This window comes from Chaetodon trifascialis, chromosome 22, assembly GCF_039877785.1.
Source record: "Chaetodon trifascialis isolate fChaTrf1 chromosome 22, fChaTrf1.hap1, whole genome shotgun sequence".
NCBI lineage: Eukaryota > Metazoa > Chordata > Actinopteri > Chaetodontiformes > Chaetodontidae > Chaetodon > Chaetodon trifascialis.
Window position 1 is genome coordinate 14,166,257 of NC_092077.1, and position 14,416 is coordinate 14,180,672.

General features: G+C 42.9%; 1 protein-coding gene across 2 annotated transcripts in view; it reads left to right on the plus strand.

Annotated features, from left to right (window-relative positions):
* LOC139350314 (voltage-dependent calcium channel subunit alpha-2/delta-1-like) overlaps nt 1–14,416 on the plus strand; it is an 88,831-nt gene that overhangs the window by 40,559 nt on the left and 33,856 nt on the right. For both annotated transcript variants that reach the window (XM_070991568.1, XM_070991569.1), the window contains exons 5-10: nt 476–511; nt 1,217–1,352; nt 10,316–10,447; nt 11,074–11,143; nt 11,868–11,918; nt 13,799–13,898. In XM_070991568.1, the coding sequence (XP_070847669.1) occupies nt 476–511; nt 1,217–1,352; nt 10,316–10,447; nt 11,074–11,143; nt 11,868–11,918; nt 13,799–13,898 (525 nt within the window). The remainder of the gene's footprint in view (nt 1–475; nt 512–1,216; nt 1,353–10,315; nt 10,448–11,073; nt 11,144–11,867; nt 11,919–13,798; nt 13,899–14,416) is intronic.

Genomic DNA, 14,416 nt, shown 5'->3' on the forward strand with positions numbered 1-14,416 from the left:
TGTTATGCGGCTTCTAGTGGGACTTCAGGCTTTTAGTCTTTATTCCTCATGGAGTACAGTTTTAAGAACAGAAGACACCAAATTGTGGGATTTGATCCTTGATAAGATTGGACATATTTTGGCACCCATTTGGATGCTTGTACATTGAGTTGTGTATTTAAAGAACAACTTTACAGCAGCTGGAAATCTTGTTTTGGCATCTCACCATGCTGCAGTGATGCAGAAGTGTCCTCCAGCGTGTATCTGTACGCTGTGACATCATGTTTGGGTGTGACTACAGGTGAAACACAACACCCAACCACACTTGTTGCTGATGCTGGTTGTGGTCGCAGGTAAAACACTGAAACTTTCAACCAGAGAGGGTGTAAAATGCAGTTTTCAGCCTGGGAATGAGTTCCTCTTCGAAGACGTGTACCTCCTCTATTTGATCATTCATTCCTCATCTTTACCTGTTTCTCTTTCATTCTCTTTGCAGGTCGAAAAAATTGTTTACTACAATGCCAAAGAGGACGTAAGTACAACTTGATCCCACTACTCTCATATTCTCTCAGTGTGATTAGAGATGCATATTCTCAAATAAAACACTGCAAGCAACCCATATCCAACCCTCTTGAGATTATTACCATGGCAACAAACCTGACAGAAGATTTTAGTGATAGCCTCTAAGTATCTGTGAAAGGCAGTCACTGTATGTGGAGATATGCATGTCTTGCATAAGTAGGGTTTATACTTCACTAAAGTATGCAGTGTGGTATTTTTTGTGCACAATGACCAGTACATGTTTTGGGCCTAACACATGAGTTTGCGCGTGAGACGTTGAATGCTCCCCAGGCCTCAGACGTCATCTGTCTGCTCTTATAAACAGGGATCAGCATCTAATTCCCCCCACTGTCCCAGTGGGAAAGAACCACACACCCACAGCACCCTAATGTCACTCTGTATTTGACTGACAGCCCCTCTCCCTGCTTTCTCCTTCTCTATGGATGCCTGGGTTTATGTTTCACTGTCTAAAATTCAGTTTCTCAATCTTTATCTGTCAGTAGTGACATTTCAGTGAGTACTCAACACTGACACCTTGTCATTCAGGGTAACAAGAAACTGACTGTGTATACGGTATGTTTACAAACTGAGGGTGTGCACACATGTACAGAGCTCTCTAATGGCAAAAAAATGCTTTGCGAGATGCTTTTGAAACCTTTTTTTTCCTTTTGTGCAGCTTAATCAGACAGAAGAAGCGAAGAGGAAGAAGAACCGGTATGTTCCAGATGATTTTGAGATAGACCCCGACTTCAAACGACTCGTCTCGTACAACACCACCGCCGTCCACATCCCCACGGACATATATGAAGGATGTGAGTTGAGACACACAAACACATACATTCAATGCATCTCATCTACTCATTCCTCTATTATAAATAGTAATACATAGCAACCACCTCCCACTCTGCTCTCTGTCTCTCTTTATCCCTGTCACCACTAGTATCTACAGTACGTTCCAAGCTCACGTCGAGCTCAGCCTCCCAGCACTGTCTGCAGTGTACAGTTCCACACCAGGGCTCGGCCATTCTAGTCTATATATAGCCCAGATGCCAACAAATCAGTGGCCAGCACACTCTAGCTCCCTCTTTGCCCTGGTCACCAGCTGCTCCTTTCCCTCCCGTTCATTGCTAACCCCGCTGACCTCTCAGGACAGTTGCACAGAATGTCAGTGCCTCGGCTAATGGAAGGTCTTTTGGTGGGTCCGATGTGCTTGCAGGAAGCTGCTCTTAGTTATTTCAGTGTGCACATACTTCACATACTTACATTCATGCGTTTCTTTGTCATTGCTTCTTTCACTGTCAACATGATTTTCTCTGTGATTGTTTTCATCATACAAACTCAGTGTTGTGTATAGTTTGATTTTTAGTCACGTTAGCAGCGTGGCGATAGGATTGGCAGCTACCAGCCCACATAAAGGAGTTGAAATTAGCCCCACCTTTTCCAGCTGCAACATTAGTGAAGCTAACACACTGATGCATCACTTTTAATCCAGTGATACAATGCATAGTATTCTGAAATTGACTATTCTGCATAATGAGTGATTGTCTCACATTGAGCTGACCTAAACTTAATCGCATATGTGGCTGTAACTTCATGTGGATTGTTGTCCATCTCTTCCTCCTGGAGCCTCTCCATGCACATAAAACAGGAAACACACTGAACAGGCCACCAGTCAAACAAGATTTAGCCTACAGTAATGAAATCTAGTATAATGAAGAATACTATTACAGAATGTGGCCGGCCTTAAAGTCTTTTGGACAAGTTTAAGAGCCATATAATGAGAGTTTTGTCCATTATGACCTTACAGCGTCAGATGTGAAACAGACATCATTGTAAAATGAATGTTAGCATCAGAGTGATGCCTCAGTGTCTTTGGTGATTGCAGCAGGCTGCAACCTTTTACCATTACATGTGTCTTTGGAAGCCCAGAATGAAAAAGATATGATGCATTATGTTTATTATGATTATGCTTGAGTGGAAAAGGTGGTAACTGAGTGTGCATTAGCTCACCGTGTGTTGCCTCAATATGTCTTTACACGCATTGATTTGTCCTTTTGCCAGTGATTTGAAAACAGCAATATGTTAAACAGGCAGAAGCTTCCTTGGAAGAGAGAAATAGACTAATGTATGGGTGGATGACAGTACACACAAACTGGAGCAGAACACACTTGCCCACGCACACATGCACACGCACGATCATATCCTCTGGGTTATTAGCCTCTTATTTGAAGACATTATAATGCAAGGACAGAGTGACACACACACAAGTATGGGTGGAAATAAGGATGCAGGCATGTCTTGACACACACAGCAACATACAGTAGTGGTCATGTCCGTCCTTGTGGACGCACTCTCATATGACACATACACACACTTGGTATGGAGGGGAGGAGACACGAATATAAAATTAGAACTGACGTGTGATCTGATGAGATAATCATAATGAAATCTACATCAAACCAAAGAAATGCGATGTCAGTCCAGGCTTTAGAGAAACATAGCACAGCAGCAGTGCATCATTGGACTCTCACGCTGCTTAACGTGACGCTTTAAAGGATATCATTTCACATGTTACACACTACATTTAACAGCCCATGATTGCAGCAGGCATCAAAACAGTTAAATGATTTCCTGATACCCAGGCACGACTTAATAGCTTCCTTGGCATTGATTGAGCATTCAATATCAATTTCCGTAATGACCGTCACACTGGGTTTGCTGAATGCAGTGGGCTCGGTCACATGATTATAATGCCCTCATACAGCGAGTCACTCCACATAATTTGGACTATAAATGTGCAGAGTGACAGGCCTCTGAGGCCTCTGACTGTGCAGACATTTCTGTCATTGCCAAATGGCCAAATGCACTTAGTTATTTTTACAAGCAACAGTTAGAATGATGAAAAGGTGGGGGGTGGGTTCAGCTGTTGGAGGAGGGGGTTGTTCCTTGTGTGATTCATCATTCTGTCTTTTGCTCTTTTTATGCAACTATATGTGATCTATCTTTCTCTGTCTTTCTTAATTATTCTCCTCCATCTTTTGTTAGTGCATGCTTTGTTTAAGACCATCGTCTCTGAAAGGCCCGTGGGCAGGGTGTTTGATCTTCTTCAGCTCGCAGACTGGTGCAGGAGGGTGGGGTCTGGGTGGAGCTCTTGTTGTAACAAAGTAGCCAAGCTAGCCTGGTGATGGTGCTCCCCCCCCCCCCCCCCTCTCACCCTCTTTATCCAAGGATGGACTGCCACATTGATGCCACCCCAGCTGGCCAGCACTGTCATCGTTGCCATGGCAACGTGTATTCCAGTGTGTGTGTGTGTGTGTGTGTGTGTGTGTGTGTGTGCGTGTGTGTGTGTGTGTAGAGGGAGACACACACGCTTGGACACGCCCTGGTGTTCTGTCTTGTGTGGAGGAAAGACTGGAAACTTGATTAGGGGACTTTGTTCAGACAATGCCGGCGTCCTTGTGCCTTGTACTGACGCTGAAGGAGAGATGTGTCATCCACCTCTTCTTCTTAAATTGCTGTAGACTTTCTCTGCAGACCCCCACCCCTGTTTTCCTTGTCTTTGGTTTGCTTTTTGGCCCCTTAACCGTGCCTCCTTCCCTACTTATGTCATTATGCTTTTTTTCATGCCTCCTTGCCGCCTCGCTCTCTTTGTCCCTTCCTTCTTATACAGCTCTTCCCTGTCCCTCCACCCACCCCTCAGCCCTCGCTCCACTTTATTAAGCATATTAATAGTGGGGTGTGTGGCGACAAACTGTCTTTCTCCCCCGCATTAGTGCTGCTGATTGGAATCTATTCTCCCTGCTGATCCAGTGTGGGTGGTCAGACTGGGATTCATTATCGTGTTTATGTGTGTGCGTGCATGCACATTGGAGATGAATCAGAGTTTAATCTGTGTGTGTGTGGCTGTGTTTGAGAGAGAGACAGAGAGAGGAAGAAACACTTGCAGTGTGAGAGCCGTCATGTGTGTGTGTGTCACTTCGCATGCACCTACTGTACTGTGTATGGATCCCATGCCTACGTATGCGTGTCTTCTTGCTCATTAGGCAGATTGGCGTGGATGCGATGAGAGGAGATGAGGGGAGAGCGTCGCGGCCTTGGCAGGAGATTGGAGGCTCGTCTGATGCCCGTTTGCATCAACGCTGTGTGGCACCTGTCACCTCGAGACACACACACACTGTGACGTGCTGAGATACTGTGACACTGCGTATGTGAGCGTGTCGAAGTCACGGCCCCTGTGGCAAAGCTCACAGCGTATAAATTGATTTTTTTTCCTTTTTGCACTCTTGTGCCACTTGATACGCGTCCTATTTGGTTTACGGAGCTAGCTGCCAAACTCTGAAGTATCTTCATCTCCATCTCTCTCCCTGAGTCCCTCCTTCCCTGTTCTTCCCTCTCACTGTCATTATGTCTGCGACCTGCGTCCTTGCGACAAGTTGGACACCTTCCCAGGATGTTCTAATCAGGTGATTGGGATTCGCATTTGGATTCCCCTCCATGCCAGAAAGTTCCCAGAGAAATCATATTTTACTCATCTATAAAACTTGTTAGTAAGTAATGAAGGACATTTCTGCAACGTCACATACTGTATTGTTGGATTCTTTCCCAGTATTGGTAGCCAATGTCAACTTTGCAACGTCCTGATCCAAGTGGCGTAAAAAGGCTCCTGTCACTCAAAAAAAGACAGTCATAAGTGTGTGTGTGTGTGTGGGGGGGGTGATGGGGGGGGGGGGGGGTGATGAGTAATTGCTCTTGATCTCAAGGCAGTGGACATTACCAAAAGGGCTTTTCTCACCCTCATGACCTCAACACCTTTGTCACGCTACAGAAATAATTATGGTGGTCAAGTACGTGTGAGTGCTGGTGTCCATATTGCGATGAGTGTGTCTCTATATTTTCATATCACCTGGGGTGGTTTTCACACATGCTCATTATAGCTACGCTCAGAATTTACTCCTGTGGCATGACAGAATGATCACCTATTTGTCACATGGTCTCCACACATCACCATCCATTGGCACTGGGATTGAAATGCAATCCACTGCCCCTGTTTTCGCGTTTCCTACTTTTCTGTCGTCTTTAACTCTGCAGCTCCTCGTGGGTTTGTAAAGGCAGGGATCACATCATTATTATTCCCCACCATGTTTACGATTTCAGCATCATGACTGTTGTTCAAAAATGGCTGAAAATGGCGTACTAAACAGCGTGGTGTGCAGCTGAAGTTCACTGAACTCTTATGAAGTCCTGTCACCTCCAGCTCTCTCTGCAGCATTTAGTGCTCTTGTTGCCCACATCTCTCCATCCAACATCTCATCCAAATTTACTGCCTTTCTGTTTTTTGGCTTTTAAGTGCAAATTGCAGCATTAATTAGCAAGGCAAATTTATTTGGCAGATGAATGGTGAGAATTTGTATTATGGAGGGATTTTAAGGTGGTTTGCGATGCAGACTTTAAATATGGTCTCTTTCCTGACCGTCAAAACAAAAAAAATCTGTGTGTTGGTGGAAGGAGACGTTATATGTGAGTGTGTGTGTGTGCGAGAAGCTAAAGTGGATGTCAGTGCTTTGTGGATGCCTGCACGAGGATGCTTTGGGGCTCACGTCACCATTAGCAGTGAGTGGTGAATTATCATCGAGGATAGGGCCCCTTCTGATACAATGATTGTAGGTTCTCATCACTTCAGTCCCCACCATGTAATTACTTTCAAATGCACAGGCAGTTTCAGCCACCAGCTAGCTGACGACAGGGAACACCACAGGGCATCACTTGGCATGGCACTGTGCAGCCTTCCCTCCTCTCCCACTCCTCATCCCACCGCCGTCACCCTCATCAGTCACTGCCAGAATCCTGTTTGATTTGTTTTTGAAAGCATCTACATGCCTCACAGGGAATATTTAGTATCTTCTTTTCCATATTCAGTTCCCATGTCTTCTCACCCCATGAATCATTCATCTTTTTTTCTTATCTCACTCGTCTTCACTTGTTAACCATGTGACATTTGAATAGTGTGATTTATGAGGCTGGCATGGCTGGGCATCCTTGCTGAATTTATTATCATCTGAAACAATTATACTTCAGTCTGTCTGAGTTGTTTTAAAGGATGACCACTTACAACCCTCAAATGCATAAGTCCAGCCAGAGTCTTACAGAAAGTCAAAAATGAGGGAAACTGTTGTACCTTATAATTTAGTTATTTATTTAACCCTCTCCGTCGAAATATAAACCATTCACCTAAGAGGAAACGTTTGAGGACAGTTATGAGACATGAGTTGATAGTACAAATATATTTTAATTAACTATGTGAACTTATTGTCCATTGGCTAAAAAGTTGGCTACCTGACATAAGTATAGATCATCATTCAAGCTCACTTAGCAAGTTTGGTAGCTTGGATTCAGAACTTAAGCTCTGTATGTTTGTCACTGTCCAGGATGGTGAAAATACAAATACAGCGACACTTTTATGTCTTAGAATTTCACTCATGACGAGCCCACATGTAATTCACTTTTACCTGTACCCCATAAGGTAATATATACATGCATGTACCACACAACACAAGTTGAATGAAAGTACCTTTTAAAGACAAACCTCTGCTGGTGGCTTCCTCACGTCTCTCCTTCATTTCACCTCCTTTTTTTCTCTGTTCACTCATTATGTTGTGTCATCTCTCATATCTCCTCAGAGTGAAAACAGATTCTCGCTGCTTTTGTAGAACCTTCAAAAAATCATGGCCATTGCTTTGTTATTTAGTTTTTTTTCCCCCAAACCCTGAAGAAAAACACTTTTACTGAAATCCACATTTTATTGGCAGCACTGGTAATATCCATGTTTATTGCTCTAAGTATGTGGACACACAAACGAACACGCCCCACCTGCCAAAAGTCCCTCAGGCCGTGATGAACAAACAGAGCTGACCAGAGCGTTCCTGCACTGATACTTCTCATTTCTTCCCCTCATCATGGTGACCTCGAGCAAGCAACACATCAACACAGAGATGGATGTGTTTACACTGAAACTGTGATTTCTTTCAGTGGATTAGAGGACGCTGCCATGCCACACCTTTGATGTAGTTACTCAGGGCTCACCAGTGGTGCCTGACCTGCCCATTTGGGGGTGTGTGATGTGTGTCTGATTCCTTTGGGAGGCTATAATGGGCTCATCAATTTTACACGCATGAAACACATAAAAAAGAGACGCAGTGAGTTTGTGTCGGTCATTTATTTTGTGTCTCTTCCTCAACAATGAGTTGGTCACTACAATGGCTTCCTGCAGTGGCAGCTGGTGGACGAATGAAATACTGAGTGCGCTTTTCCTTGTTAGTCCACTGTTCAGTATGGGGGGAAAATACCAGTGCTTCTTGTATGAGGCCTTGTTATTCTGAGACTTCTTGTTACTGATGTCACAGAAACCGGTAGGACTAATCCATTAAGAGCCATCCTCGGGGAGCAGAGAGATCAGGCCTGAACAAATTGTCACCACTTATCACTGGGACACTTTTTCCTCTACAATACCAGAGGGAGCCATTTAAGGCCAGGCCTAAACTCCCTCTTTATCCTACAAAGCTTGGAAATAGAGCCTCTGTAAAGGAGGGGGGGCTGTGAGGTGGGGAAGGAGTGAGGAGCCAGAGGGAGCGTGAGAGCTAGAGGATGGTGAGCAGAGAAAACAAGGCACAAGTGGGAGGGCGAGAGCTATTTTTCTAGACTTTATGGCCGGGCGTTGCTTATTTACTTTGTTAAAACAGTACACTAAGTTTTTCTTGGTGGTACTTTTATCCAAACAGGCCCAAAAAGTTTTAAACCCATTTTGTGTTTGTTTAGTTTGCAGAAATGTGATTTTATGGCATTATATGTCAGTGGTATTATAAACATTGAAATTTCACACAATTTGAAATTGTTGGGCTTTTTGCTTAACTGTGAAGGTTTTCTGCACATAGGAAATACTGCACACTCAGCTGCCGCTTCATTATGGACACGTAGCTAAAGCGAGTGCACTCTAATTCTAACCCTTCTTCAGTTTGTGTAGCATTTTGTGTTGCTGTTTAATTGAGGGTATCTACCCTTATTCATGTAAATGGAAAGCAGAAAATGTGAGAAACATCTCACAGGAGTAGAAGAACCATGTCTCTGCTTTAGCAATCACACAAAATGTACTGAAACTAAAGCATTTCCCATTGTGATAATTAAGTTTTGAGTTGTGCACTAAAGTTCCCATCATGCTTCAGGTGACGTAAATAGGTTGTTTGCCTATGATGTCACATCAGTCTCTTGTGGCGCAGATGGAGGGCAGGAGGTGATTTTCTGCACATGAAGCTCTATTAACACACACTCAAAATGCCTATGTTTTGCGTTGTTTACAGTCGCTTAAATCGATCAAACCAAGAAACCACGCAGAGCTTTTATGGAGTACCAAAAGTTGTTGTTCATGAAAAATGCAAAAAATGTTAGCCGCCTGCAGTCGGGAGGAGCCGAGCTGGATAATGTTGGAAATGGTGTAATATTAGCAGCCACACAGAGCTGCTATTATGTTTTTTTTTTAGCCTGTAGGTTTACCTGAAGCATCATGGGTTTACAATCACCCGCTGATGCTCAAGAGATAATTTGATAATTATGAGTCAAAATCTGAGCAACACTGACTCTAACAGTATGGATTTGACGTCTGTGTGTTCTCATTTGACTCAGGTACGACTACAAACTAATAAGGTTTCTGGCATTAGTCACATGCTAAGAGTTTAATCAGATTTCTTCTCTCTCGCTCTGCCATGCGTCTCTCTCTAGCACCTCTTCCTGCTGAGTTGTCAATGTAATTCTCTAACTGAGTTATGAGCAGGTCTACAGGTGCTTCACGCTAACTCTGTGACTCACTTTTAACCACACATCTTCCAGCTGTCTGTCTGTCTGACCTCCTGACTCGCCCTGGTTGTTTCTTTTTCTTTGTTCTCTGTTGTTCCTTTAATCCAGTTGCTATCACAAAAGCACACACACAAATTGATGGGGGCATCTGCACACACACACACACACACACACACACACACACACACACACACACACACACACACACACACGCAAGTATGAGTCATGCACAGCATCACTTTGACATGCAGCCCACTCTCCCAGGCGGAGAGCTGCCTTTTTCGATCAAACTAGATTGTTGGAGAATTAAGCCAGTAAGAGCTCCTGCAGACAAACAGGTAAACAAAACGTTTACTGTATGTCTGTCCTCTGACTACCTGCACCATGATTGTGTCTTACTCCAGAAATATCAAATTGAATCATTCTGTTTTTGCCTCCCTCTCTCCTCTCCTCCCTTTCGCCTCTCTTTTGCTCACTTTGCAGTGCTGCACATTTTGGTGTGTGTGTTTTTTGAGTGTGTGTTCTGGGAGCGAAAAAGTGAAAGAAATGGAAATATCTCATCACAGCAGATTGACGTCAGTTTCAATATCTGTGAGGAGGCTTTCTCTCAGCCGTCAATGTCACTTGCCTGATACTGGCAAATCTCTGTGTGTGTGTGTGTGTGTGTGTGTGTGTGTGTGTGTGTGTGTGTGTGTGTGTGTGTGTGTGTGTGTGTGTGTCTTGGACTTTCAAGCATATATATTTTTTCCTTCCTCAGAATTGCTTTTTCAGAGTTAATGGTTTTTGAAAATCCTTGACATTTTGTGCTTGTGTGATTTTTATGATGTTGTACTTCTATACAAATATGACTCATTTAATCTTTTTCTCTCTCTCTCTCTCTTTCTGTTTGTGTGTGTGTGTGTGTGTGTGTGTGTGTGTGTGTGCGTGCCAGCTACCATCATTTTGAATGAGCTAAATTGGACAGAGGCCTTGGAGGAGGTTTTCCGGAAAAACAAAGAGGAAGATCCGTCACTCCTCTGGCAGGTGTTTGGCTCTGCCACTGGATTGGCTCGGTATTACCCAGGTGAGCAGCACATTGGCCAATGGGGTTACTCCACAGCCCACTGACCTTCTTGTGGTCAGTCAAGGGAACAAAAATTGCCACCTAAGGGCCATTTCATCATGTTGCAGGCAGATGCATGCAAAGTTTTCTTAACGCTGCGTGCTGTCAGTCACAACTCTTTCTTGTGACTTTGAGCTTTTTGAACATGTATGTGAATACGCTCATGACCACTTCATCTCTCATAATCTGTTTGAAAACCTTGTCTTCATCACCGCAAAAGTCATGAGATTGCATCAAAGGAGTAGTTTGACATTTTGGGAATAGAGTAACACTCTCATAACTGTATACTAGCACTCAATACTCAAGCTTGCCCTAGGAGGCAGTTAGCTTAGCTTAGCAGATAGACTGAATACACACAGAAATTAGAGTGGTGTTCATCTTCTCATGTGATTTTTGGCAGGAAAACATATTTGCATATTTCCCAAAAATGTCCAGCCAATCTTTTTAAGAGAAAATATTAAGATATAAGAATAAAGGTATAAGACAGAGAATTTGGCCACTGACATATTCAAGTAACTTGAACCCAAGCCAAATGTGAAGTAAACCTGCTTTTCTTTTCCCATTTTTCTCTTCCTGCCAAACCGCAGCATCTCCTTGGATGAACTCGAGCAATTCAGCCAATAAGATCGACCTCTATGACGTGCGACGGCGACCGTGGTGAGTGTCGGCAGTCCTTATGGGATGGGCAGTGTTCTTTCTGTGTTTCTAATCATCTCAGTGTCCAGTGTTTGTCGAGGGCAGACACTCAATCTGCCTGTCTAATCGTCATATTAAACGTTCATTTGCAAAAACTGTATTTGCATGTTGTTACACTTAAGAGCACCTGTACACACACACACACACCGTTTAACAATCAAATCCAGGACCCAAGTCAAACCCACTCAAACAAACACATCAGAGCACTATGATGATTAAGCCACTGCAGATCAAAGGGTACCAATACAAAAGCTTCATTAGTCTTCTAAAAATTATTCAAATCTGGCCGGAAGCCACCAGTTCTCTTTTAACTGTGTTATTAAATTTCATTAGCCTCAGAAGCACCCTTTGGCTACTGAGCACTCAAAGTCTGAACAAAGACGAATAACTGTTTGTTTATTAAAGAGGTCTAATTAAAGAATACAAAGGTGTGACTGATTTCAAATGCAAATGATAGAGAGCGATATTTGTGTGTTTGCTCAGAGAGAGTGATGAACGAGTAAAATATACAGTCTTATGTGTGCTGAAGTGTGTGTGTGTGTTAATGGAGTTTCCTTACAAATTAGTAAAAGCATTTCTGCATTATAATGATCTCTCTCTGTGTTTCCTCTTCTGTGCGCATGCACATCTCTTTATGTGCTCAATATCCATGACCTCTGTCTGTGTGTCTGCTATTACTCACCAGGTACATTCAGGGGGCAGCGTCACCCAAGGACATGCTGATCCTGGTGGATGCGTGAGTGACGACCTTATGATTCATCTCTTACAGTCAGATTTAATTTTCTTTTGCGCGCCAAAAGGCCCCGGTGCTAGCTCCCTGACTGGCCTCACCCTGCTGGGCGCCGCCACGCCGTGCTCGCGGCTGCCGCGCCACTCGTGTGACACTGACGAACAAAAAAGCAGTCAGTGTATTTGGCAACTTCATCATTTACAGTTCAGTTGTTACTTCCTGTGATTTATGCCCTAAAAGTTATAGTTTAAGCTAAGATATTCAGAGAGGATGCGGGAGAAATATCTGTCATGACAGAAGTTTGATCAGATTGTAGAACTGCAGATCAAGAAACACACAATTTGGATGTTTTCTGATTTCACTTTTCAAAACCAAGGAAAGAAACTTTATTCTCTGCATTTACTGAGGCCAATCCCCTTTCCAGTTTAGGATAACCTGAAGTGCAAGTCTACCAGCAATTCACATAAATATGTACCCACAGGTTTATAGTTTATTTCCTAATAAGTAGCGTTATATTGTTTTTTGTATGGAAAAAGGGGAGCTATGGGAAATAAGCTTATAAGGTGAGGCTGGCAGTTTCTGTCTTTTTATTATTGTCAATGCAATCCTCATAAAAGAGCCAAACCAACAAGGAATTGATATTAAATATTAACAAGCATGTCCAAAGCCAAGTCAATCCCACATACACCGTCTATGGGGGTTGTAAATACTCTACTGTACTATTCACAGCTGTATATAGTCCCCAACAAATACACCTTTTCCTCCTGTTTGAGTAATTTTGGTTAAACACCACAGTTCCCAGTTGTTTTAGGAAACTGCTCATAAGCTTGACCATATTGAATAACACCAGCCCTATGCCTTTCTCACAGCATTTTTATTTCTCTGTATATTTTTCCCGTATGATTGCTGATGACTCACCAGTTTTCTGCCGATTTCTTTACCACAACCGGTGGAACTACAGCGCAAGAAATGTGCTGCATGCGAGAACATGTGATTGTGAGTGTGGTGTGTTCAGCGTCAATGTGATTTGTCTGAATTTTCCTAACTCAGGTGGAGTTTAATGAGAAATGGCACTCTTGGCACAGCACCAGGCTTAGCTGGCATCACACTATGATAAATGAAAAACTAAATTTGTCCACTTGCAGCTTTTAACACAGCTCTGGTAATTGGCACACAGAGGATTGATGAGGCTTATTAGACATTAAAAGCTTTGGTGGAAAGAACATTGAAAGAACCCTACTCCTCATTTTTCCAGTCTGTCCTTTTCTATTCTTTTACCTGCAGGAACCCAGTGAAATGTCTATTTATAGATCCATCGGTGCAGGTTATGTCGTTTTAGAAGAGCAGTACAATATAGAACATGGTGATGGCATGTGATAAATAATACTATGTCCAGCCTGCTTATTAATGGAAGGAACTTCTGATATCTCTGCTTCCTGTGGATTTTTTGCTCTACAGGCTGAAGGCTGTCATTGTGAATTGACCCCTTCTGTAATGCTCTGATCAGGCAAAAAGGTCCAGTTGTCTTAAACTCAAGGATGAACTGATTAGATTTTGGATTTTTGGCCATACTTCAAGAATTCAGTCAACCAAATTCTAATTCCTAATTCTCCTTTTTAGGTTTGTTCATCAATTTATCTGTTTTCTTGTTGGGCTGTGGTGGCAACAGCAAAGGAGAGGAGCATAAATTTTCAGAAAGTCAGCTGAATTACACAGATTATTTTACATGAGGAAAGAGAGCTCAAGTGGTGCAAGTAGGCAGAGGTGCTGTTCAAGAGCTTTGTGCCATTCGTGCATGAGGTTCATTCCTACATGTTAATGTCGAATTATTTCTATTTTATTGATTTACGTTGTCAAACAAAGACCATCTTTGCTCCAAACTGCAGGAGTGGCAGCGTTTCTGGTCTCACCCTCAAACTCATCCGAACGTCCGTCAGCAAGATGCTGGAGACCCTCTCAGATGATGACTACGTGAACGTGGTCTATGTGAGTATTGACACTACTCATACTAATATTTACTTCACTCTGAATTACTCAACTTTCCATCACTTCAAGTTACGAAGTATGTTGTTTTTTTGTCCAGAAAGTTCTTAGGATGCTGTATATTCATTGAATTTGCAGACGCACACATTGCTGAATGTTAATGTGGACATTTGAGTAGCTTCACTTCTGAGTTTTGAGTCATTGGATTAAATATGGCAATGACCTTTTGAGTGACTTAATGTACTGCACATGGATGAATCTTTATTGTGGCTGTGTATGTGTGTGGATGCATGAATGCTTATGTGCACATTTGTCTAACTCAAAATATCTTTACGCGCATATGTATGTATATGTACAATATGTTTGTGCGAGTTTGCATGCCTGGTTATAAAGAGGTGTGTATGAGAGACATGTCTCAAGAGCATTAGGGCTCAATCCATGTATTTGTGCCTAATAGAGCAAACAGATGACACAGCTTGAGCAAACTCTGAAATGCCATCAGATAAGGTTGACAAATGAAT